The sequence below is a fragment of the Girardinichthys multiradiatus genome, chromosome 5, assembly GCF_021462225.1.
Source record: "Girardinichthys multiradiatus isolate DD_20200921_A chromosome 5, DD_fGirMul_XY1, whole genome shotgun sequence".
Taxonomy (NCBI): domain Eukaryota; kingdom Metazoa; phylum Chordata; class Actinopteri; order Cyprinodontiformes; family Goodeidae; genus Girardinichthys; species Girardinichthys multiradiatus.
Genome location: NC_061798.1, coordinates 5,809,876 through 5,834,748, shown reverse-complemented (window position 1 = coordinate 5,834,748; position 24,873 = coordinate 5,809,876). Strand labels below are relative to the sequence as shown.

Here is a 24,873-nt window from a genome sequence, read left to right as displayed (position 1 = left end):
GTTATGGAAAAGAACAGAGGACAGTGGGTGTTGGCTCTGGTGGCAAAAAGATCTACTGCTGCTGTCCCAAACAGACACCATATTTGTGCCACCACGGAAGGGTGAAGCCTCCACTCTCTCACCCGAGGTCCGCCTCTGGAGAGCAAATCTGCACCCAGATTCAAACGTCCCGGGATGTGAGTAGCTCTGATAGACAGAAAATGTATGCTGCACCACTGTAAGAGGGTGTGAGATAGTTTCAGGAGAGGAAGTGAACGAGTCCCTCCCTGTCTGTTTATGTATGAAATCACAGTGGTGTTGTCTGTCCTGACCAGAACATGTTGGTTTAACAGAACCTGGCAGAAATGTTGCAGAGCCAGCAGAACCGCTAAGAGCTCCAGGTAGTTTATGTGGAGTTTGAATTGTACTGGTGTCCAAACCCCCTTCACGGCCATGCCATCGCACAACGCGCCCCACCCCCTCAGGGAGGCATCCGTGGATACCACCTTGCGAAAGGTTACTCTCCCTATTGGCGAACCTCGGCACAACAGTCCCGATTCCCGCCAAAGGCTGAGAGCCGACATACAGGCAGTGGTTATTGTTAGCTTTCTGCTGCGGTGACGCCATGCACACAACCGGTGAGAGCGGGTCCACCGCTGGAATGGGTGCATCTTCAGTAGACCGAGCGGTACTACTGCAATCATAGATGCCATCATACCCATCAGTTGTAAGATGGTCTGGAAACGCAGTTTGTGTCCCAACTGAAACTGAGCGAGGCAGCGGTGAAACGCGGCCACTCTGTGGTCGGAAAGACCTGCTTGTAAGGGAGCATATTTCCAGACCGAGAAATGAAAATTGCTGACTTGGGATCAGCGAGCTTTTCTGAGAGTTTACCAAAAATCCTAGGGCTTGAATGTGCGACAGAACCGGAGAAAGCTGCGCCTGTTCTCTGGAACTGGCTATTAAAGCCCAGTCGTCCAGATAAGTTAAAATGCGGACACCTGTCTCTCTGAGAGGTGCTAGCGCTGCCTCTACACATTTTGTAAAGGTGCGAGGCGCTAGAGACAGACCGAAAGGCAGTACGAGATACTCGTACTCAGAAACTGTCTGTGGTCCGGGTGTATCGCTACGTGAAAGTAAGCGTCTGTCAGGTCGATCGTGGCGAACCAATCGCCCGGGCTGATTGCACTCAGAAGCTGCTTGAGTGTTAACATTTTGAACTTGTATGTTCGGAGGTATTTGTTCAGAACTCTCAAGTCCAGGATTGGACGAAGCCCGCCCCCTTTTTTCGGAACAACAAAATAACGGCTGTACCAACCTCTGTTTATGTCCGACTCGGGAACCGCACGGATAGCTCCTTTTGCCAACAGTGTATTTATCTCCTCTCTCAGAACCTCTGCTGCTTGGGCCATTACTGCCGTGTTTACCACGCCAACATAGTGGGGTGGTCTCCGGCGAAACTGTAAACGGTAACCCATAGCAACGGTCCTCTCCACCCAAGGATGGAGTGCGCATACGTGCCACATATGGAGACGTGAAGCCAGGCGACTGGCCTGCGGCACTGTTGGCGGAACGGTGCTGCCCTCTCCCGACGTGCGAGAGAGGTGCAGCCTCATTTGGCTGTCGCCTGCAGCTCTTTGATTTTCACTTTTTTTCATAGAAAAAACTGTCTTTATTGAAACATTTGGAGCATCCATACAAACATTTGGAACAACTGCAGTGCTCAGAAACACATTCAACGCACCCAAACTGGGGGCTTTTAGTGCAAATATATTTGTTGGGAAATTGTGCTTGGGAGACTGTGTGGGGGAAACGCAGCGCCTCTTGGGACTGGGATCCTGAACACCAGCAAAACCTCTTTTGGACGGCACCCACCGACAACTGGCAAACATGTCTCCCTGCTCCCGAAACTCCTGAGTCCCACAGCTAGGAGGACTGTGGTTTCTTCTTTCGGGACGTCGAGTCCCTCTGGAGCCCCGGAGGAGGACCCCTGCTCCAGGCCGTCTTTCGGGGAGCTTGGCCGTGGTTTTGTGGCTGTGCCGTCTGAGGGTTCAAGCTCACGGGTCACTCTTCGCTGGGGGTGGCGGTACAGCTGGTTTGCGAGTGCACGAGCTGGATTTGGGTCTCACATCTCGCCTGGGGATGATACTGCGCAGTGCTTCGGTCTGCTTTTTCCTCTGCTCGAATTTTGCCTGTATGGCGTCGAGAGATTGTCCAAACAGCCCGTCGGCTACCAGCGGTTCATCCAGGTAGACGGCTCTATCCCTATCCGGGATGTCAGAGAGTGTCAGCCACAGGTGCCTTTGGGCAACCACCGTCGATGCCATCCCTCTGCCCAGTGATAGCGCTGCACAGCGGGATACACGGAGGATGTAGTCAGCGGTGATTCTCACCTCATTCAAGAGTGGCATCACAGGACTCTCCGGCGGTGTTGCGGCTCCAAGCTCCGGCAAGCGCATAGCTTGGTATGTTTGCAGCATGGTAATGGAGCTCAGGGCACGAGCGGTGGTCGCTTGAGCCTTGTAGATTTTCTCCAATTGAGCAGCGGAGAACCTACAGTGCTTAGACGGAAGCGATGTTGGACCACCCACACCGTGATTTTGGGATGGGGCCAGATATGCTGCCAAAGACGGTTCCATAGGCGGAAGATTCACCAGTCCGGCTTTTTCGGCGCCTTCCAGGTCCAGATACTGTCCATAACCCGGTACCGTGACACGGGTGGACAGTGGTTTGTTCCATGAAGACGTCAACTCAGAGATAAAGTCTGGGAACATGGGTAGATGATGCTTGACTGCGGCCGGCTCCGAGGGGAGATAAAACCCCGCGAATCGCGATGGCTTCTCCGCAGGAGGTGGGGAGGGCCATTCCACGTCCAGGGTTTCAGCTGCCCGGCGGCAAAGAGAGAAGAAAGACGAGTCGCCCGGGTCTGCTGGCGCAGCAGCGGCAGCCTGACTCAGCAGAGACTCATCCTCATCATCGGACAGACCATGAACATCCAAACCGATGTCCAGTACGTCCTCTTCTCCCTGAAGGGGTTCTAGCTGAAGCTGAGACCGAGCACCTGCATTATCGGCTAACCCATCAATATACTCCATAAGGTCTGCCCAGCTGGAAGCGGGGACTTCGACCGAAAAGCCGTCCTCGTCAGAATCAGACAAAACTGGGTTTCCCGCCTCGGAGAGCAGTGGGTCTCGCCGTGAGACAGCAGCCTCTCCCAGCACCTTTTCGAGGAATTGAACCCGCCTCTCCAGGGTCGAGCGACGAAGCTGGCGACAGAACGCACATGCTTCGGGCTCCGCCAATGCTCTGCGAGCGTGAACGATCCCGAGACAGACGGGACAAGCCTCATGCTGGTCCTTCTCATGAAGCGAGAAGCCGCACCCCTGAGGACAGGGACGAATAGAAGACTTCTGCTTCGCTTGTGTTGGCTTTGTGCTCATCCCGAACCACAAAGCCAGACCGAACTGCTTGAAATTAGCGCTTCGCGGGCAGACACGCTTACCAGCAGGCAGCAGTGACTAACTCCAACAAAAGCAGTTGAACTAATTCCAAGTAGCCCTTTGGAAAGAGACACAGAGCTAACCAGCAGCAGCTAGCTAGCCTGACTCAAAGAGGTGTTCTTAGTGAGGTGAAGAGCGTAAGAACTGAGTAATGACGATGATGACGGACAGGTATATAGTGCAGGCGGGGCCTGTCACCTGTCGTCATCACATCATTTGCCTAGGAGGCGTGATTAGAGGTGGCTTCAGCCAGGACACGCAGGGCGTGATATCCCATACTCATGTGTTGTACTGAGTGAATCGACTGAAAGGGAACACTATTTGACTCGAATTATTTATTGCTCTATGCAATGACCAGGTAGCTTTTTAAAATTTTGTTGGACTTGTAACAATGACAGTAACATAGTATATTCTATTTTATTAAAGGCTCCTGTATAATTACAATAAATGAATGAATGATTTAACAATTCTCAAATATTGGCCACAGCTGTTATTTATTTTGAAATGATCTTGTGGAGAAGACATTAAATATCTTGTGATATGTGACCATACTCTGGGACAGAGGGATCTGTATTTGCAGATACTCAGAGAGACACAGCTCTGTAACTTTGGGCTGCCCTTTGATCAATTTGTCAGAAAAACATTTTAGATCAGACAGTTCATACAGAAAACCAAAAAGAGGCATTTGTTGGAATTGAAATCAGCCTGTGAGAACTTTGAGAAAACAAAATAACTGATCAGTTCAACTGTAGTGAGTTCACACCTCTATCTTTTTTATTCATCTGGACGTGTATTTTCCAACTGAATCCAACATGTAAAAGGACATGAACTTAAACCAGTTGCAAATCAGTAGCCAATAGGCAGTAGACTTCGATTTTCTTATGGCAATTAAACCTCTGAAGACTATTTGGTGTGGTAGCTTCCAGCTGATTGCACTAAAATATTTAAAGTCTGGGAGCTTCTGCTGCACAATACACACATTCAAAATGGAGCATGAAACCAACAAGTTTTATCCTTTAATGAAAAGGATGAAGGTCTGGAAGGGGTTAGGTATATCACTTTTTGTCAAATAAACATAACAAGGTTCTGACTGTGGGGGGGAAGATAAAGGCTAACCTCTCATCAGGAGTGTCGACATGAAAGGTCCTCTCGATGACAGTGGTCCACTGCAGACAGCGGATGATGAAGGTGTTTGGTTTGGGTCGTTCTGTCTTCATCAACTGACATTCTGAAAGTCCCCCAAAGAAATATGTTGGATTACACAGATTTTGTTATGCAGATATTGAAAGGTGGAATGGTCAGCTCATGTCCTACTTGCTACAGAGAAGTTGTTGAGTGGGTAGGCCAGGTCCGAGTCCTGTGGTTTGTCCTTGTATCCAATGAAGGACCCATCTGTCTTGAGCAAAAAGTAACGTGGTCGCCAGTTCTTGATGTATTCGCCTACAGGGAGACACAAACAGAGCGATTGCATCCCAATATTAATCAGGTGTTCTGTAACTTGGTGAAACATTTTAAAATGACTGAATGCAGCTGTGAGCTTTTCCAGGTCTAGATTTCCTCCTGTTAGTATTTAGAAAATTGGCTAAAAAGACATCCATGGTGCCTATCTCCAGCAGTCTACGAGTGAGAGGCAGGGTTCACCCTGGACAGGTCGCCAGTCCATCGCAGGGCAACACAGAGACAGACAGGACAAACAACCATGCACACTCATTCACACTTAAGGGCAATTTAGAGAGACTAATTAACCTAACAGTCATGTTTTTGGATGTGGGAGGAAGCCGAAGTACCCAGTGAGAACCCCCATGCACGGGGAGAACATGCAAACTCCATGCAGAAAGACCCTAGCCGGGAGTCGAACCCAGGACCTTCTTGCTGTAATGCAACAATGCTACCAACTGTGCCACCATGCAGCCCAAAAGACATTTAAATATTTTTATTTAGTGTTTATCAGCACAAAAGTTAATTATCATCTTAACTGGCAAATTACAACTTTCGCCCTTGCAGAGGTGTGTACTGCAACTGTGGGCTGGAAAATCGAAAATCTGGATGATCCTGAAGAGGATGAGAACATCATTTGGATATAATAGTATTGTTTAAAACAATCTTATAGGAAATGCTGACACTATAAGAAAACTATTTCCATGGATTGTAGTTTGCCATGACAAGTGACCACACAAAACATACTGGTCCTTCTCAAAATATTAGCATATTGTGATAAAGTTCATTATTTTCCATAATGTCATGATGAAAATTTAACATTCATATATTTTAGATTCATTGCACACTAACTGAAATATTTCAGGTCTTTTATTGTCTTAATACGGATGATTTTGGCATACAGCTCATGAAAACCCAAAATTCCTATCTCACAAAATTAGCATATTATTAAAAAGGGTCTCTAAACGAGCTATGAACCTAATCATCTGAATCAACGAGTTAACTCTAAACACCTGCAAAAGATTCCTGAGGCCTTTAAAACTCCCAGCCTGGTTCATCACTCAAAACCCCAATCATGGGTAAGACTGCCGACCTGACTGCTGTCCAGAAGGCCACTATTGACACCCTCAAGCAAGAGGGTAAGACACAGAAAGAAATTTCTGAACGAATAGGCTGTTCCCAGAGTGCTGTATCAAGGCACCTCAGTGGGAAGTCTGTGGGAAGGAAAAAGTGTGGCAGAAAACGCTGCACAACGAGAAGAGGTGACCGGACCCTGAGGAAGATTGTGGAGAAGGGCCGATTCCAGACCTTGGGGGACCTGCGGAAGCAGTGGACTGAGTCTGGAGTAGAAACATCCAGAGCCACCGTGCACAGGCGTGTGCAGGAAATGGGCTACAGGTGCCGCATTCCCCAGACCTGGGCTACAGAGAAGCAGCACTGGACTGTTGCTCAGTGGTCCAAAGTACTTTTTTCGGATGAAAGCAAATTCTGCATGTCATTCGGAAATCAAGGTGCCAGAGTCTGGAGGAAGACTGGGGAGAAGGAAATGCCAAAATGCCAGAAGTCCAGTGTCAAGTACCCACAGTCAGTGATGGTCTGGGGTGCCGTGTCAGCTGCTGGTGTTGGTCCACTGTGTTTTATCAAGGGCAGGGTCAATGCAGCTAGCTATCAGGAGATTTTGGAGCACTTCATGCTTCCATGTGCTGAAAAGCTTTATGGAGATGAAGATTTCATTTTTCAGCACGACCTGGCACCTGCTCACAGTGCCAAAACCACTGGTAAATGGTTTACTGACCATGGTATCACTGTGCTCAATTGGCCTGCCAACTCTCCTGACCTAAACCCCATAGAGAATCTGTGGGATATTGTGAAGAGAACGTTGAGAGACTCAAGACCCAACACTCTGGATGAGCTAAAGACCGCTATCGAAGCATCCTGGGCCTCCATAAGACCTCAGCAGTGCCACATGCTGATTGCCTCCATGCCACGCCGCATTGAAGCAGTCATTTCTGCAAAAGGATTCCTGACCAAGTATTGAGTGCATAACTGTACATGATTATTTGAAGGTTGAAGTTTTTTGTATTAAAAACACTTTTTTTTTATTGGTCGGATGAAATATGCTAATTTTGTGAGATAGGAATTTTGGGTTTTCATGAGCTGTATGCCAAAATCATCCGTATTAAGACAATAAAAGACCTGAAATATTTCAGTTAGTGTGCAATGAATCTAAAATATATGAATGCTAAATTTTCATCATGACATTATGGAAAATAATGAACTTTATCACAATATGCTAATATTTTGAGAAGGACCTGTATTTTAAAGTTAAAAACAGTTAACAAAAGCATAAATCTAAAAGGATATTTCTGCTAGTAAGCTCACTCCCAAAGAAAACGTTTAAGTAAGCATCAGAAGTGCAAGGAGAGCGCTTTAAGTGTTGGTCCTGGATCAGATTGTGCAGACTATCGAGTTGCCAGGAGCTTGCTTGGCCTTTGCAGCAGGCAGGTGTGACTGTATCTCCCACCAGGACATTTATTGAGGTCAACACTTACTGGGAAGGAAGCCAAACAAACATCAATAATCAACTGGCATGTTTGTTTGTTTGAACATAGACAATATTAACAGAAAAATGACATATTTTCAGTTAAGGTACCAAGGAGGCTATTGACTCGAAAGTGTTTTGGATATGTGGAGACCTAATTATCATTTTTCTTATCTGGCACATAATAATGGGAGTGTGGCATGTATGTATCAATGGAGGGTGGGCAGGCTCTTAAATTGTAATAATGGTAAGCTTTTGTATGGGCTCCATTCCTGTCAGAGTAGATAACATGGCTTGAAGTAAAAGGCAAACACAGACAGGTGAGTGGCTATGAGAAGGACTTTTTCCCAGAGGACCACAAAGGAACTCTTGCAGAAGCTACAGATGTTTCTTGGTGAGCCTTGCAGCAGTACAGTACAAGAGGAAGTGAGCTGATGATCAAAGGAGCGTTCAAACTATTTCATGACCATGATCAGAAGATCAAGACAGTGGAAAAAGAGTAGCAACCATGACCACACACGTCTACTCTGATGAAAGTACCTATAGAAAAGTACCCTAAGATCAAACTTGTTACACTCTTAGGTCACAATTATGGTTAGCAACTGAATAATTTGTATGTTTTAATATAATAAATGAAAACTTACCCTTCGAATTATCTACATGAATAAGGCATTTGGAAAATAAATCTTCAAATCTTTTTGTGCTGCATATATCCTGTGATGTCTGTGGCAGGTGGTTTCACCATGTTTGAATGGGATGTCCAAACACAGAAGACACGTTTATTTGTGAAGCTTGATAAAGGACGAAGACATATCAAAATGTTCTACAAGTAGTCTTTGTTGCTTATTTTATTTAGAGTTCAATTTTTTTACTCATTGCTGTTATTTAATTATTATTATTATTATTATTTTAAGTTTGCAAAGTATGTTAAAAAGAAGACTTCTGTTTAAACAGTTTGTTCTTCAATGTCTGACAGTAGATGTTTAAAGTTATATACAGATATTTTTCAAAGAAGGGAATGATATGTTCAGTACTGTCAAGGTTGAGTTCTATTTTGAGAAAAAAAATGTGTAATTAAGTTTGTGTTTTTTCACATTATTGTAGCTGTACAGCTGGTATTAGGTGTGATCATCCATTTCTAATAGGCAAAGGTGAACAAGCATAATGATAAATTAGGGGACAATTAAGGGCAATAAGGGCCATATTGCCATAGAATATTAAACAGATCCAAATGACAACTCTTCAACTTTCCAGAGATATCACCACCCATATCAACCAGTTTAATACAGGGGTAACAGTATCTGTACAGACACATCAGGATGTCTTTCCCCAGTTTAATTCCCCTTTCCACTGGTTCTGTTTAGGCCGCGCGGCTCTGATCAGCTCCGTCTCACTCTTCTAGTCACGGAACCACTTGTGTTTCCGCTGACCCACTGATGGCTTGAAGTCCCGTCTTCAGCCGTCAGTGTAGTGCGCTGTGCTGCTATTAACATTACTGTGTGACATTGCTACATTAAAGTACTCTGTATAAAATAATAAAAAATAAATAAATAGAAAAAAAGAAAAATTAACAAATAACAAAACTTTTTGTATTAGTGTATATGCAATATCCTATTTATGTTTTTTTCCAAGTATAAAATAATCCACTGGGATAATTATCTGGATCACAGTCTAGCCAGAACTTATACATAAGGCTCAGGGGTTCTGATGTTAATGGGGTGAGGCAGGAGAAGCAGAGAGGAGAGACGCTATAGTCTGAACTGGTGAAGCTCTAAAGTTTGTATGAAGAAGTTACAATTTTAAACTTCATGAGGAAGTTTTTGTCTCAGCCATGGCGATAACGAGGACAAGGACGTAAAGCACAAAACAGCAAACTTCTGACCAGGGTGAAGTTAGTTTTAGGTTGGATATTCATGCTCCGCGGATTCAGCGGATTTGTCCTCCCGTTTGGTCTGATGTAGGCAGTCTGATTACAGGCAGCTACTCTCTCTCTGCTCCCTCCTCCTGCGGACGCTGGTTCACTTAAGGACCATCAATAAATTTCCTAAAAAATATATGCCATTTCATGTTGGTATTGTATTGGGGGTTTTGGGGGAATTGTATGTGCGTCTGAACAGCTGTTCTCATTCATAGCATTCGTTTCAATGTCTCACTATATAAGGGATACACCCCTTGCCGTATTCCTCAGAAGCATTTATCTCATTACAACAATCCTGATTGGCTGGTTATCGCGACGCCAGCGTCACCTACCCTATAAGTAGCTTGCGCCACGACGCAGCGTCATTCGAAAACCTCTTCTCGCTTGGAGGCATATCTCTCATAGCAAGCTAGCTCAATTGTCCACTGGCGAAGGAAAAAGTTTAACGCTCTCTGCCGACGGGCACTAGCTGCTACCTCTCTAGCCTTCACCATAGCCTGGAGCTACTACCACCTGTATTAGCAGACCAGCTAATACCATCTGCTTTGAGATGTCACACCAGGCAGCTCAGCGTTAAGTTCGGTTAGCAAACGAGCTACCGACATGGATCCTGCATCCCCTCATACCAGAGGAGATAGCAACTCGAAGGCTCACCCCCAGGTTCATGTGCGGACTGTTCCCGCTTCACAATGAAGAGCCTCCAAAGTTGGCTAGCACGCCAAGCTAGCCTGTCCGGCAGAGACCCATACTTGTCGTCGAGTGGGCTGCCACCCAGCAACGACAGCGAACAGGGGGAGAAAGTTCACGCCGGACCGGGTGCCACTGCCAGCTGGGGTTCGCAAATGGACATGGCCACAGCCCTCTCGCCCCTTGAAGATGCCCCAGGACTACGAGGACAAAGATGAAGTAATCTCAGGGGTCCTCATTTCAGAGGATGACGACAAAGAGGAATTTTTCATCCCAAACCCACAAGCTGCGAAGCCGGGCGCCCCGCTGGTTCCCGGGTAAGGCAGGGAGAGCGCAACAGCCTCCCCCGCTATGGGCATGGACATGCAGACAATGTGCAAACACGCTGCATCCAGGCTCAACATCCCCGGGCCTGAAATAGTAGCGGAGACAACCAGATCCCACTACGAAGGGAAGAAATTGCATCAGACCACCAAGGCGATTCACGGAGCTTGCTCTCTAGACTTCGAGGGCACGGAGAAGCTGGACATCCGACGCATGCCCCCCGTGGAGCTGCTAGTGGCAGCACACCTGCTCCCACAGCTGCAAACGTCCTCCAAAAACCCCACAGTGCCATCCAAGGCAGACCATTTTCAATCAGCCCTGACCGAAAGAGCTTATAAAGTGGCAGCGGATGCTGTAAGAGCTCTTAACCGGTCTTCCATGCTCTCCGCATATCAAGCGGAGCTGTGCGAAAACATGGCCACCAAGCCGGACCCTGATGTTTGGGATGAGTTCACTGTGATCACGGACATCTGCCTTCGCGTGCAGTGCTGGCCACGAGGAAATCAATGGGGACGATGGTTTTGCAGGAAAGAGTGAGGTGGCTCAACCTGACCAACCTGTCAGACCGTGAAAGGGACGACATTCTGCATATGCCGATTGTGCCGGCAGGCATCTTCGGTTCCGCCTTAGCCAACATGCAACAGTGGCGTGAGCCTCGAAAGAAGGAAGACGAAGCGCTCCGTTTCTGTCTTCGCAGGAAGACAGAACCCAACCCTCTCGCGGGTGATGGAGTTGGACGTTCCCCGTTCACCAGCTCTGCACACCCAGCCACAGAGTGCGTGTCCCTCCGACTCTCTGCTGCGAGACGTTTCCCCAGCCGAAGGACGAGGAGGCTCGACACCCTGTGCGTCATGGCGCACGGAAGGTGACGGTCACAACAGAGTATTTCAGAGCGCTGTGCCCTGGCGCCGTCTGGGCTTTCTGAAGCAGGGTGTGCTGCTAGGTCCCGTTGTATCACGGAAGTGGTCACAAAGGACGCGAGCCTGTCAGGATGGGGAGGAATTCACGAGGGCCGATGCGTAAGAGGTCTCTGGAGCCAGAACCTCCAGCGGTCCCACATAAATCTGGAGCTCTTAGCAGTGTTTCTCACACTAAATCACTTCCTCACGTTCCTCAGCGGTCATCACGTCCTTGTAAGTAACGACAACACCACTACAGTGGCTTATGTCAACCGTCAGGGAGGACTGCGTTCCCTTTGGTTGCACACTCTGGCTCACAAGCTGCTCTTATGGAGCAGCAGGCATCTCCTGTCACTCAGGGCTACCCATGTACCCAGAGCTCTGAACCGCGGAGCAGACATCCTGTCCAGGGGCACTCCGTCATACGGAGATTGGACCCTACATCCAGCCATTGTGGAACAGCTGTGGTTCCGTTTTGGGCGGGCAACAGTGGACCTGTTTGCCTCCAACGAGAACGCTCAGTGTCCACTGTTCTTCTCGATGCACGATCGGGTTGCGCCACTCTGAGTGGACGCACTCGCACACGCCTGGCTCCACGTTCTTATGTATGCTTTCCCCCCCTTGGCTCTGATTGCACCTACTCTAGCCAGAGTGAGGGAGCACCACCACACGCTGATCCTGATAGCTCCACACTGGCCAGCGATGCACTGGTTGGCAGAGATATATCAGCCCCTGAAAGGACCTCCTTGGCAACTCCCGCTGTGGGAGGACATGTTGCCTCAGGTTGGGGGAAAAATGTTTCACCCACACCCAGAGCACCTAAAGATATGGGCCTGGCCCGTGAGTGGTATAATTTGACCACAGCAGGGCTCCATCAGAATGTTATAAACACCATTCAGAGTGCTAGGGCTTCCTCCACTAGGTCTTTATAAATGTAAATGTTGGGGTGATTTTGTCATTTCTGCAGGAGCTGGTTGACAAGAGAAAGGCGTTCTCCACGATTAAGGTTTACCTGGCTGCCATCTCGGCATGCCACGTAGGCTTTGAGGGGAACAGCCAGCCAACACCCTTTGGTGGGTCGTTTTATGAAAGGGGCACGTAGACTCCTGCCGGTTGCCAGGTCCCTGGCCCCCCCATGGGACCTGACGGTGTTGTTGGAGGGCCTCGCCAGCCCCCCATTTGAACCTTTGGAGGAGGCTGACCTCAAGCATCTGTCCCTTAAGGCAGTGTTATTGCTTGCCTTGGCATCTGCCAAACGTGTAGGTAATCTCCATGCTCTCTCAATGAACCCCTCCTGTACCAAGTTTGGTCCCGGAGGTGTCAAGGTCTCACTGCAGCCCATCCCAGCTTTTGAACCTAAAGTGGTGGGCTCATTCTCTCCAATTGTTCTTACAGCCTTTGCTCCGCCGCCTTTTTCCACCCTGGAGGAACAGAGGCTGAACAAGCTCTGTCCAGGCCGGGCTCTGCGGGCCTACTTGGACAGGACTAGCAGCTTCCGGAAAAGTGATCAGCTTTTTTTGTCCTGGGCAAAACCTTTTAGGGGCAAGCCCATTACAAAGCAGCATCCCTCTCTCTCACTGGATTGTTGGAGCAATTGCGTTATCCTATACACATCCAGGGGCTTCAGCCCCCTGTGGGCCTGCGTGCTCATTCCACCCGTGGCATGGCTGCGTCCTGGGCCCTCTTCAAGGGGGTGTCTATCCAGGACATATGTGCAGGGCGAGCTGGTCTTCTCCACTCACTTTTGCTCGATTTTATAGGTTGGACGTCTCAGTTCTAAGTGTCGCCTCAGCTGTTTTAAATCCTCACTGGAATAGGATAGTCTCAGCTAAGCGCTGGAGGTCACAAGAGATAAGCTGTCTGGCAATACGGGAGTCTCCATATCCCATAGTGAGACATCGAAACGAATGCAACACTGGAGGTTGTGGGAGGCTTCATGGAGCCCAGGGGGCCTGAGCCTTATCAGTTCAAGCCGCTGGCTCAAGGCTCTGACTCAATGGTGCCCGAAGCCAGTGCTGCCGAGGCAGTGGAGGGCAGAATGGGTCCAGTTTGTGAGTTGTAAAATGATGTTAGCAGGATCATTGCTAACATGGGCTAAAGTTCAAACATCGCCGCCATCACTGGCACCTAATCTCCAAATCCTCTGGAAACCTATGTAATCCAGTAGTACTTCAGCAACCAACTACACTATAACTACGTACCATCCTAACACAGAATACACAATATCAAACACACTAACTATTCTAGAAGCAAATACTAATAAGTACTAACGCTAAAGCTAAATTTCCTATGCTAACCTATAGCTATCCCACCTAATCTATAAATTTACAAAACACAAGCTAATTACTATGGAATTTTATATAACTAAATAATGTAGGCACCTAAATTAAAACGCCATACTAAATAATAAGTAATAAAATGCTAAAAATGGCATCGATTAATGCTTGCAATTCCAACTCCTGACGCGGTACGTGTGTCTGAATGAGATGGTGTTAAAGCAGCAAGTTAAAACATTAAAAAAACCAATGATCAGAAATCGTCTCATTTCTTAGCGCGGTGCTGGTGGTGTAGGGGTTAAGCATGCGACTTTGTACAGAAGCTATAGTCCTCGGGGCGGCTGTCCCAGGTTCGAGTCCCGGACCCGGTGACCTTTGCCGAATGTCTCCTCCTCTCTTTGCCCTCTCTCCTGTCTACCTACTATCAAAAAATGAAAGATAAGGCCTCTGGTGCCACAAAAAAAAAAAAAGATCAAATTTCTGAGTTGTGTATTTCTAGACAAACAATAACTTTAACGACACTGAAGTAAGTTCTTTCTTTTTAAGTATACAGCTCTGTCCTTCAATCAGATTTAGTTTGAGCCAAAATGTCCCAATTTATTTACACACATCAGCACCACTTCAATGTAAAACAAGTGATTTAGCCTAAACCAGCTCAGTTATGGTTGAGGTGCAAACACACCCTTCATTTCTGCTACCTGTATGACCCCCTCTCTTTTCCAATGGTTATGGTCAATCTGACAGAGAGAGGTATCCCAATCGTTGTGGTTTTTAGTATAACAATGGCCATCAGTGGGCTCTAGATGGAAAAACTGTCTACTTTTAAGGCTAGGTTTAAAACTTTCCTTTTTGATAAAACATAGTTAGAGTGGCTTAGGTTATCCTGAGCTATCTCTGTAGTTATGCTGCTATAGGCTTAGACTGCTGGAGGACATAATGACCACTTTCACGCTCTTCGCTACATTCTCATACTACTCTCTAATTCTGCATTATTTGCTGTTATTTCAGTTTTTAACTTTATGTTCTCCCTCTTTTCTCTTCCTAGAAGCTACACTTGACCTGACTCTGTGTCTACCTGTAACACCTTTCTGGAGAGGGGCATTGTCCAAGCTTCTGCTGGCAACAACTTAATGCTCACCCTCTACCGATGATCCACATGGCCCTGTCTTTCAGTGTTTAACCCTTTCTCTCTCCTAGACATAGCAATTGACTGAGCTTTTACTGTGACTAACTCTATGTGCCCTCTTTCAGACTCTAACCTTGAAAACTGGCTCAGAGTTTATCTGTTCTTTCTTTCTAGGTGAAACGACTAAAAGATCTACATCCATTAACATTTACTTTTCCTTCCCATAGAAAGTACTCCTGGATCAGTGCTTCTTTGTTCTCTTTGTGTCTCTGCTCTGTTCTCTCAAACCCCCAGTCGGTCGTGGCAGATGGCCGCTCACACGGAGCCTGGTTCTGCTGGAGGTTTCTTCCTGTTAAAAGGGAGTTTTTCCTCTCCACTGTCGCTACATGCATGCTCAGTATGAGGGATTGCAGCAAAGTCAACGCCAGTGACTGTCCACTGTCTCTACATGCTCATCCAGGAGGAGGGAATGCTGCAAGTCACTGACTGGATGCAATCTGCTGGGTTTCCTTAGACAGAAATTTTTTTATCCAATTTGAATAAATAACTGAATCTGACTGCACTCTTCAATGACTAGGATTCATTTGAATGTATGTACCTGACTTTTGTGAAGTGCCTTGAGACGACATGTGTTGTGAATTGGCGCTATATAAATAAACTGAATTGAATTGACCCTAAATACAGCCTTATACTTAGTTATTGACCTGATTTGTGACAAAAATAAAGTACAAAAGTTGGACAACTTGAATATGCCCTGGGAGGGTTTTGACTTCATATTTGCATCACAGCTAACAAACTGATGCATCAGTCATCACCAACTAAAGAGCATCTGCATCTATATACAAATCAAAACTGTTCTTGCGCATGCAATGACTCACAAGGCTTGAGATCAACAAAGCGATTGGGACAACATAATCTTCAGTAACACATACAGCTCTATTACTAAAGCCACCAAGAAGAAGGGTCACTTTTGTTTGCTGGACAGGTTTGTTCCCACAAACATGTTGATTTGCCCCAAATGTCCAAAAAATGACTAAATGACACTGCATTTGAAAAGCTCCTGTTAGGACTACAAAACACTTGGGATGTCTTAATCTCAGGTATCGGATTGGGATCCTGATCATTTTAATTTTACCTGATCTTTATGAGAATCCTAGATACAGTCCTCAGCTGCCATTACGTGTTGTTGACTTGTGACTCCGTGTTAGCAGCAGCCAAGACAACCATTGTGGGCAGGTTTTTGTGCAGCCAGTTTTTAAACAATCATGGCATATTTCAATGTGTACCACTTTTGAGTACATTAATTTGGTATTATCTCTGGAGTCTGGGTTTTCCCAGAATAGTTCACTGTTTACAAGTACATTCACAGGGAAAAGACAGGTTGCTGCTGTAGCTTCCTGCCATGTGACCTGCCCTGCACACCTTGCTCCAATATTCCCAGCTGTTCAGGAGCGAGAGCATTTTATTGGGACCATATAAGTAACAATATTATAACAGAGTTAATAAAGGCTATATCTAGCCTATAGCTGGCCAAATTATTCTACAATTGCAGGAAAAGATGGGTTACATTTCTAGTTGTATTTATAGATTTAAATTAGTTATTTTGATATTTGTTTTAATTTGCTGAATCTGTTGTACAGTCCATTGTAACACAGACTATATTTGTATGTACTTTAGCTGTATTTTCAAGTCATTCATGCACCACTGTCAGAGGTCTTTCTGAGACCTACTGGGGGCGCTTACTAACCTCTGGGACTTTAGCAATGAATTTGAATTTAAGGTTTACACTGAGAGGCAGCAAAAGAAACACAAAAAACTTGCAAAATATCAAGTGTGTCATTAGCTTTCTTTAACATTTAGAGTAGAGATTTCATTTTCATATTTTTTTATAAAACAAGTGTAGGCAATCTTTGAGAGGTGTTAAGTCTAAACTAAACTACAAGAAAACACAGAAGTGCAAAAAAAACAACTAAGGGGCTTGTAGGGCTAGAGAGGAAGGAACCTAAGCATTAGGTCATCCTCTGTAGGCTCATAGCGCCACAGAGAAACTTCCTCCTGCCTCCACGCCAACAGCTATGAGCTCAGACCCGAAAGAAAAAAAAAACTCCTAATGAATGAACTCTAATGGACAAACTTACACAAACACACAAAGCAGTGTGGGAAATAAACTCCAGCAGCCAAGTGCAGCTCAGGATAGAATGCAGCCCGTAGCTTGCCTTCTGTGCAGGCACTGGCAGGTAAACAGCCATTGCATGTACAGGGGTTGGACAATGAAACTGAAACACCTGGTTTTAGACCACAATAATTTATTAGTATGGTGTAGGGCCTCCTTTTGCAGCCAATACAGCATCAATTCGTCTTGGGAATGACATAAACAAGTCCTGCACACTGGTCAGAGGGATTTTAAGCCATTCTTCTTGCAGGATAGTGGCCAGGTCACTACGTGATACTGGTGGAGGAAAACGTTTCCTGACTCACTCCTCCAAAACACCCCAAAGTGGCTCAATAATATTTAGATCTGGTGACTGTGCAGGCCATGGGAGATGTTCAACTTCACTTTCATGTTCATCAAACCAATCTTTCACCAGTCTTGCTGTGTGTATTGATGCATTGTCATCCTGATACACGGCACCGCCTTCAGGATACAATGTTTGAACCATTGGATGCACATGGTCCTCAAGAATGGTTCGGTAGTCCTTGGCAGTGACGCACCCATCTAGCACAAGTATTGGGCCAAGGGAATGCCATGATATGGCAGCCCAAACCATCACTGATCCACCCCCATGCTTCACTCTGGGCATGCAACAGTCTGGGTGGTACGCTTCTTTGGGGCTTCTCCACACCGTAACTCTCCTGGATGTGGGGAAAACAGTAAAGGTGGACTCATCAGAGAACAATACATGTTTCACATTGTCCACAGCCCAGGATTTGCGCTCCTTGCACCATTGAAACCGACGTTTGGCATTGGCATGAGTGACCAAAGGTTTGGCTATAGCAGCCCAGCCGTGTATATTGACCCTGTGGAGCTCCCGACGGACAGTTCTGGTGGAAACAGGAGAGTTGAGGTGCACATTTAATTCTGCCATGATTTGGGCAGCCGTGGTTTTATGTTTTTTGGATACAATCCAGGTTAGCACCCAAACATCCCTTTCAGACAGCTTCCTCTTGCGTCCACAGTTAATCCTGTTGGATGTGGTTCGTCCTTCTTGGTGGTATGCTGACATTACCATGGATACCGTGGCTCTTGATACATCACAAAGACTTGCTGTCTTGGTCACAGATGCGCCAGCAAGACGTGCACCAACAATTTGTCCTCTTTTGAACTCTGGTATGTCACCCATAATGTTGTGGGCATTTCAATATTTTGAGCAAAACTGTGCTCTTACCCTGCTAATTGAACCTTCACACTCTGCTCTTACTGGTGCAATGTGCAATCAATGAAGACTGGCTACCAGGCTGGTCCAATTTAGCCATGAAACCTCCCACACTAAAATGACAGGTGTTTCAGTTTTATTGTCCAAGCCCTGTAGGTGCTGGTCTTTACACTGACAGAGTGGCCGGGTCCAAGTCCTCAGTGGGATGGATAGAAAACACATCTTTCATGACAGGAGCTGATGTTTTCAACAAGCAACTTTCACGCCTTCAACAGAAGAAACACTGCAATAGGATGACTGTACTCTGGGTGGCTTTCAGTGCTTTTAAAAACCATTCTCAGCATTAGCAGAGTACAAGTACTGTTTCTGTTCCAAGATGCAATAATGGGAAGCTTTGGAATGGGAACATGATAGGAGAAACTTAAGGTTTTTGTTCTGTTGGACAATTTTGAATGTTGCCAATTTGATTCTTGAAATAGCTCATTTAAAAAGGAGGTTATCTCACCATATAATTAAGTGCAAAAGAACTTGGCAAGTTATTATATTAACAAAATAACTAACACTTTATTAGGTGCCCATTTTAATCAAGTGAAACTGTTTAGTTCATTGTTTGTTTTACTTAGAAATTCAACAAACGTCTGCAGTTTATAACTCTCAGTAGGTTAAAAAACTGATCAGCAAATTAAAGCACTCATTAAATGTAATCTTTGGACTAATGACCTCTACCTGTTGAATAAATTAACTTGCAATATTCATTAAGATAAATGGAGCACATTTCTAATCAGCTTAGACTAACCAACGAAGCTAGTACTGCAATGTCAGTCCAGTCCTCTGCCAACACAGGCTCAGAATTTGAACATTTAGCTAACTCAGATCTATCCAAACTTCAGGATCTTCCTTTCTTGTATTGTTTTCACTAAGTTGTATGCAGCTAGGTTTATTTAATCTTTCTCACTGAAAGACATGCAGATAAAACAAAACCAGCCCTCTTCATTTAACCTGTTCAGCTATGCCTCCAACTGGACAACAGCAATTTCTACCAGTCTGATTTGAGAGACATGTATTTCTCCCAGAGATGGTGACTATCTGAAGAGATTATTTTACATTTGACCAACCCTAATCCATGCACCTCACTTCAGTACTAGTGAGGTGTTTGAAAAAAAAAGGAAGTCAGAGGAAACACAAAATGTGTCAGAAGCTTCTGGAAAATAAAATGTATTTTTCTACAGAAGCCTGTCAGTTTCAACATTCAGGCTACTTTTAGAACAGTGAATACTGCAATTTGAACACATTACAGCACAGTCGCCGTTTTACAAATTTGAGTCCAAATCTATAAGGATCATGCTGTATCTGAAAATGTTAGCATTCTTTATAAAGTATCTACATATTGTGTTTTAAAATATTCATGAAATCCTGTTTAACTGCAGAGCTGTGTAACACAGACTGCTCCCTTACATGCAGTGTGATATGGCCTCTGGTTCTAATATAATTAACAATCCTTCACCACAGAAAGGCTGCTTAAGGTAAGTAAGGAAGAATATATTATTGTACATTTCAAGACAGATTACAAAGTGCTGTATAAAGGAAAAAAAAAAACTTAAGTGAAAGATATTTTAAAAAGATAGCTTTTAGTTACTTAAAAATACATAAAAAAACAGAGTCCACAGTTCTACAACTCAGTGGGAGACAGTTCCAGAGACCTGAAGTATGAAAAACTCTGTCTTGTTGAATTTTAAATCAGTTTTTTCATCTAAAATATGAAGTTGAACATAGTTTTTTTTTTTAAACAATTCTACAGAAAAAAAACTATCTTGTTATATAGTGCACATTTGGGTAGCACAGTCCATATTTGAATCCTGGCCAGGGCATTCCTGTGTGCAGGTAGTAGGTTATCCTCATGCATGCATGGGTTGTCTCTGGGTACCCCAGCCTCCTTCCACAGTCGAAAAGCATGCATGTTGGGTTAAGTGAGAGTGAGTCTGTTGCCTCGTGATAGACTGGCAACCAGTCTGTGTTTCATGTTACCATGAAACCTGATTGCTTTCTCTTAATCAGATTACTTTCACCATGAAGAAGGGATTTTCTTGCACTCAGACTGAATATGAGCAACCTTTTCCTCATCATCTAAAGTGAAATCCACCAATCAGAAAATGCTGCAGAGAAGTTTCATGTTTCAGCAGCAAAGATTCCATTCATAGTAGTGCTTGAGATGAACTACTCTGACTGCAGTTCCCCTTTTAAACAACAGGCACTTCTACTGAGAATAATATTACTACAACAGCAGGAACGGGACAAGAAGTTCTACAGAAACTACATTCTTTACAAGAAAACAGTAACAGAAAGTTTCAACTTCCAACAACCTAGGACAGAAAACCAAGCAGCATGTACCGCTATGTCAGTTTGCTTAGTATAAAATCCAGCCCAGGTGTGGCCCATCTATACAGGTCCTTCTCAAAATATTAGCATATTGTGATAAAGTTCATTATTTCCCATAATGTCATGATGAAAATTTAACATTCATATATTTTAGATTCATTGCACACTAACTGAAATATTTCAGGTCTTTTATTGTCTTAATACGGATGATTTTGGCATACAGCTCATGAAAACCCAAAATTCCTATCTCACAAAATTAGCATATCATTAAAAGGGTCTCTAAACGAGCTATGAACCTAATCATCTGAATCAACGAGTTAACTCTAAACACCTGCAAAAGATTCCTGAGGCCTTTAAAACTCCCAGCCTGGTTCATCATTCAAAACCCCAATCATGGGTAAGACTGCCGACCTGACTGCTGTCCAGAAGGCCACTATTGACACCCTCAAGCAAGAGGGTAAGACACAGAAAGAAATTTCTGAACGAATAGGCTGTTCCCAGAGAGCTGTATCAAGGCACCTCAGTGGGAAGTCTGTGGGAAGGAAAAAGTGTGGCAGAAAACGCTGCACAACGAGAAGAGGTGACCGGACCCTGAGGAAGATTGTGGAGAAGGGCCGATTCCAGACCTTGGGGGACCTGCGGAAGCAGTGGACTGAGTCTGGAGTAGAAACATCCAGAGCCACCGTGCACAGGCGTGTGCAGGAAATGGGCTACAGGTGCCGCATTCCCCAGGTCAAGCCACTTTTGAACCAGAAACAGCGGCAGAAGCGCCTGACCTGGGCTACAGAGAAGCAGCACTGGACTGTTGCTCAGTGGTCCAAAGTACTTTTTTCAGATGAAAGCAAATTCTGCATGTCATTCGGAAATCAAGGTGCCAGAGTCTGAAGGAAGACTGGGGAGAAGGAAATGCCAAAATGCCAGAAGTCCAGTGTCAAGTACCCACAGTCAGTGATGGTCTGGGGTGCCGTGTCAGCTGCTGGTGTTGGTCCACTGTGTTTTATCAAGGGCAGGGTCAATGCAGCTAGCTATCAGGAGATTTTGGAGCACTTCATGCTTCCATCTGCTGAAAAGCTTTATGGAGATGAAGATTTCATTTTTCAGCACGACCTGGCACCTGCTCACAGTGCCAAAACCACTGGTAAATGGTTTACTGACCATGGTATCACTGTGCTCAATTGGCCTGCCAACTCTCCTGACCTGAACCCCATAGAGAATCTGTGGGATATTGTGAAGAGAACGTTGAGAGACTCAAGACCCAACACTCTGGATGAGCTAAAGGCCGCTATCGAAGCATCCTGGGCCTCCATAAGACCTCAGCAGTGCCACAGGCTGATTGCCTCCATGCCACGCCGCATTGAAGCAGTCATTTCTGCAAAAGGATTCCCGACCAAGTATTGAGTGCATAACTGTACATGATTATTTGAAGGTTGACGTTTTTTGTATTAAAAACACTTTTCTTTTATTGGTCGGATGAAATATGCTAATTTTGTGAGATAGGAATTTTGGGTTTTCATGAGCTGTATGCCAAAATCATTCGTATTAAGACAATAAAAGACCTGAAATATTTCAGTTAGTGTGCAATGAATCTAAAATATATGAATGTTAAATTTTCATCATGACATTATGGAAAATAATGAACTTTATCACAATATGCTAATATTTTGAGAAGGACCTGTATAATGTCGTTTTGCTCCTTGCCTCGACCTATTGCCAAAAAGCACTTCAAATGAAGGTTTCATGAATATCAAAGTTTGTTTGAACAAATCTGTTCAGTACAGAACCATGTTCCAGTTTGAACAGCCAAAATATTTTAGATTTGGAGTTACAAAGAACTGAAGGTGTTTTTACACTGGAGGTGTTTAGTCTGTTTAAAACAAACTCTAAAACTTCAAGACATCTTCTCAAAATCATTCAGTATACTTCAAAGATAATTTTGCCTGAAATAGTAACCTGAAAATTACTAATAAGAAAACAAAATTCCCCATGTGTTTGAATAGCTCAGAAAACAGCATCTGCTCCCTGTATTTACATTTGGTTCTCCCCCCGGACACATCTGACCAATAAACAGACTGAATGTTCTCACATGGTATGTAGTGTCAAGGTTTGGTTGGCTTGGAGTTTAATCTGTGTGAAAAGAAATCCAAACCACCAGAAAAGGTTACAAGTCAACAAATTCATCAACTGATTCGGACCAAAGTAAACGAACTATAGGTGTGAAAAAGACGTTTATTGAGGCACTGAGGGGAAGCTTTGAATCAGAGTTCATCTCTGGCATTAGAGCCAGTCCCGGGGTACAGTTCCTTAACATCTTTTCTGTCAGCATTTCTCTTCTTATTTTGGCTCTAGACAAAATGCTGCCTTACTAGCAATTTAAAAGTGGTGGGAGAGCCTTAAATGTTACCAAGTGTTATTGATATTGATTAGTTTTATTAGCTAAAAGACTTAATATTGCTATTAAGTCTAATAGCTTAGATCTATTTCACAATTCAAAGTAATTCAGACGTAACTGAAGAGCACTTTGAAAAACTTGTAGAAATCAATTTAATAGGAAAAATCGTGACATTATAATATGGATATTATTTAATTCAATAATAAATGTCTGTAGTAAATGTTTCTCAATCAGATTAGAAATGTTATATTGTTGTATTGCTGTTTATATTACAAGAACGTTCAGGTTTCAAATAAACACAAATTCTTCAATTAAAGGTAGCATGCCATAATTTTGTGCAAGTTGCAACCATTTGACTCACTGCATCCATTCACAGCTGGTACTGCCCACAATGGCGGTTTTGTATATAAAAATGAACATCTTCACAGCATGCATGAGCTGCTTGTGGCGGCCCACCGATGAACCCGAAAAGTACTCTGACTGAACAACATGCAGACTAAAACTCAGAATCAATGTGTGCTGTTAGTTTATGTATTTTCTCACGTGAATACCATAACTGTAACATCTGCCAACGTCTGACTGAAGGGAAAAAAAATTTACAAAATGAGAAGGTCCTTAAGGGGTTGATTTTAAAAGACGAAAATGGATCACAGTTTTAATCACAGGTTATGTAAAAACAATGCACTGCATTTGCTGGGACTATTTACAGTGCCGTCTTAATCCACATTTGGTGCTCTAATGAGTATTTGGGGCAGCAGTACTGTGTATGTGGTACAAAATATGTGCCACAAAATATATTAGTGTTTGTTTACAGTAATAATGGAACAAGCAATCCACTGAATGTGGCTGGCTAATGTGTTTTCAATGTAATTAAGTAACCCTACATTTTTTGGTGGTAATAGTGATGCTGTGTGTCTCATGGAAATACAAGAAACTACGGATGCAGTCGTCCATCCAGAGTCAGCCAACTGGTAGCTCAACCAAACTTTACAACAACTAATGACACTGATTTGTTTTGAGGAAGAAAGAGCACATCTAAAACTGATTAAAAAAGTCTGACCTCTCTTCTGGACCCAGCCTTCCTTGACGACGTTCTGGTCGCTCATGGTGGCTTCTCCTCAACACCAGTTCTCCCAGTTCTCCCAGTGTGGTGACCGTTCTGAGACAGCAGCTGGAGGGGTAGCAGGATGCTTGGTTTTTTCTGAACTTAGAGGTCAGCTTAACCTCTCTTAAGGGATCAGCACCTTTGCTCTCCTTACTTGCTGGGCGGTGCTGTTCTCTGTAACGAACTATTTTGCGTTCTCGTTCTATTCCAGCTGTCACTTTCTCTTCTCCTTGTCACAGCACATATGCAACTCCTCTTTCACTTGCTGTTGTCCGTCTCTCTTCCCCTCTCCTCTTTCTTCTCCCCACCTTCCTTCTTGAGCTCGGTTTTCACAGTGTTCCTTACTCTTATGTTCTCTGAAACTTCTCCGTAAGTGTTCGGGCACTCCTGGGGTGAGTCAGCCTGGAAGGAAACAGCAGCAGAGAAAGGAGAGGGGGGAAGGAGAAAAAAAAAACAGAGCAGGTCAGTGGATAGTTTCCTCCATACAGCAAATAAAACCAGCAAGCACTCATTGTTTAGAGCTGTAGCACACTTCCTGCCTCCTTCACTCCTTTACCTTCTCTTTGCCTCCTTCTTTAATGACTCCCCCAGCTACTCTCAGACTTTAACAACCTTCTGATCTCAGCTTCCTTCTCCTTATATAATTCACCTCTCCATCCTTGTGCTTTCTTTCAGCAACTCAGCTGTTCCTCATTTCATCTTCCTCCTCACTTCATCTTTAGATAGGGGTCAACTTCTTATCTCTTCTTCCCCATCCCTTTTCTCGTTGGTTTATATTTTCCATGTTTCTAGTACCTTCCTTCTCCTCCACTTTTACTTACGTAAACCATTGCTTCTGTGTTACATTCCAAACTTTTACTTTCCCACCTTTCAGTTTATCATCTTCCTCTCTCCACTCAATTTTTGCTTTCCTTATCAAGTTCCAGCTTCATAAGTCAATT

General features: G+C 44.6%; 1 protein-coding gene across 1 annotated transcript in view; it reads right to left on the bottom strand.

Annotated features, from left to right (window-relative positions):
* Positions 1–24,873, bottom strand: part of akt3b (v-akt murine thymoma viral oncogene homolog 3b) — a 52,121-nt gene that overhangs the window by 18,879 nt on the left and 8,369 nt on the right. The window contains exons 2-4 of the mRNA XM_047364357.1: positions 23,888–24,334; positions 4,794–4,919; positions 4,596–4,707 (exon numbers count right to left, since the gene is read on the bottom strand). Coding sequence (XP_047220313.1) covers positions 4,596–4,707; positions 4,794–4,919; positions 23,888–23,933 — 284 coding nt within the window. The 5' untranslated portion in view covers positions 23,934–24,334. The remainder of the gene's footprint in view (positions 1–4,595; positions 4,708–4,793; positions 4,920–23,887; positions 24,335–24,873) is intronic.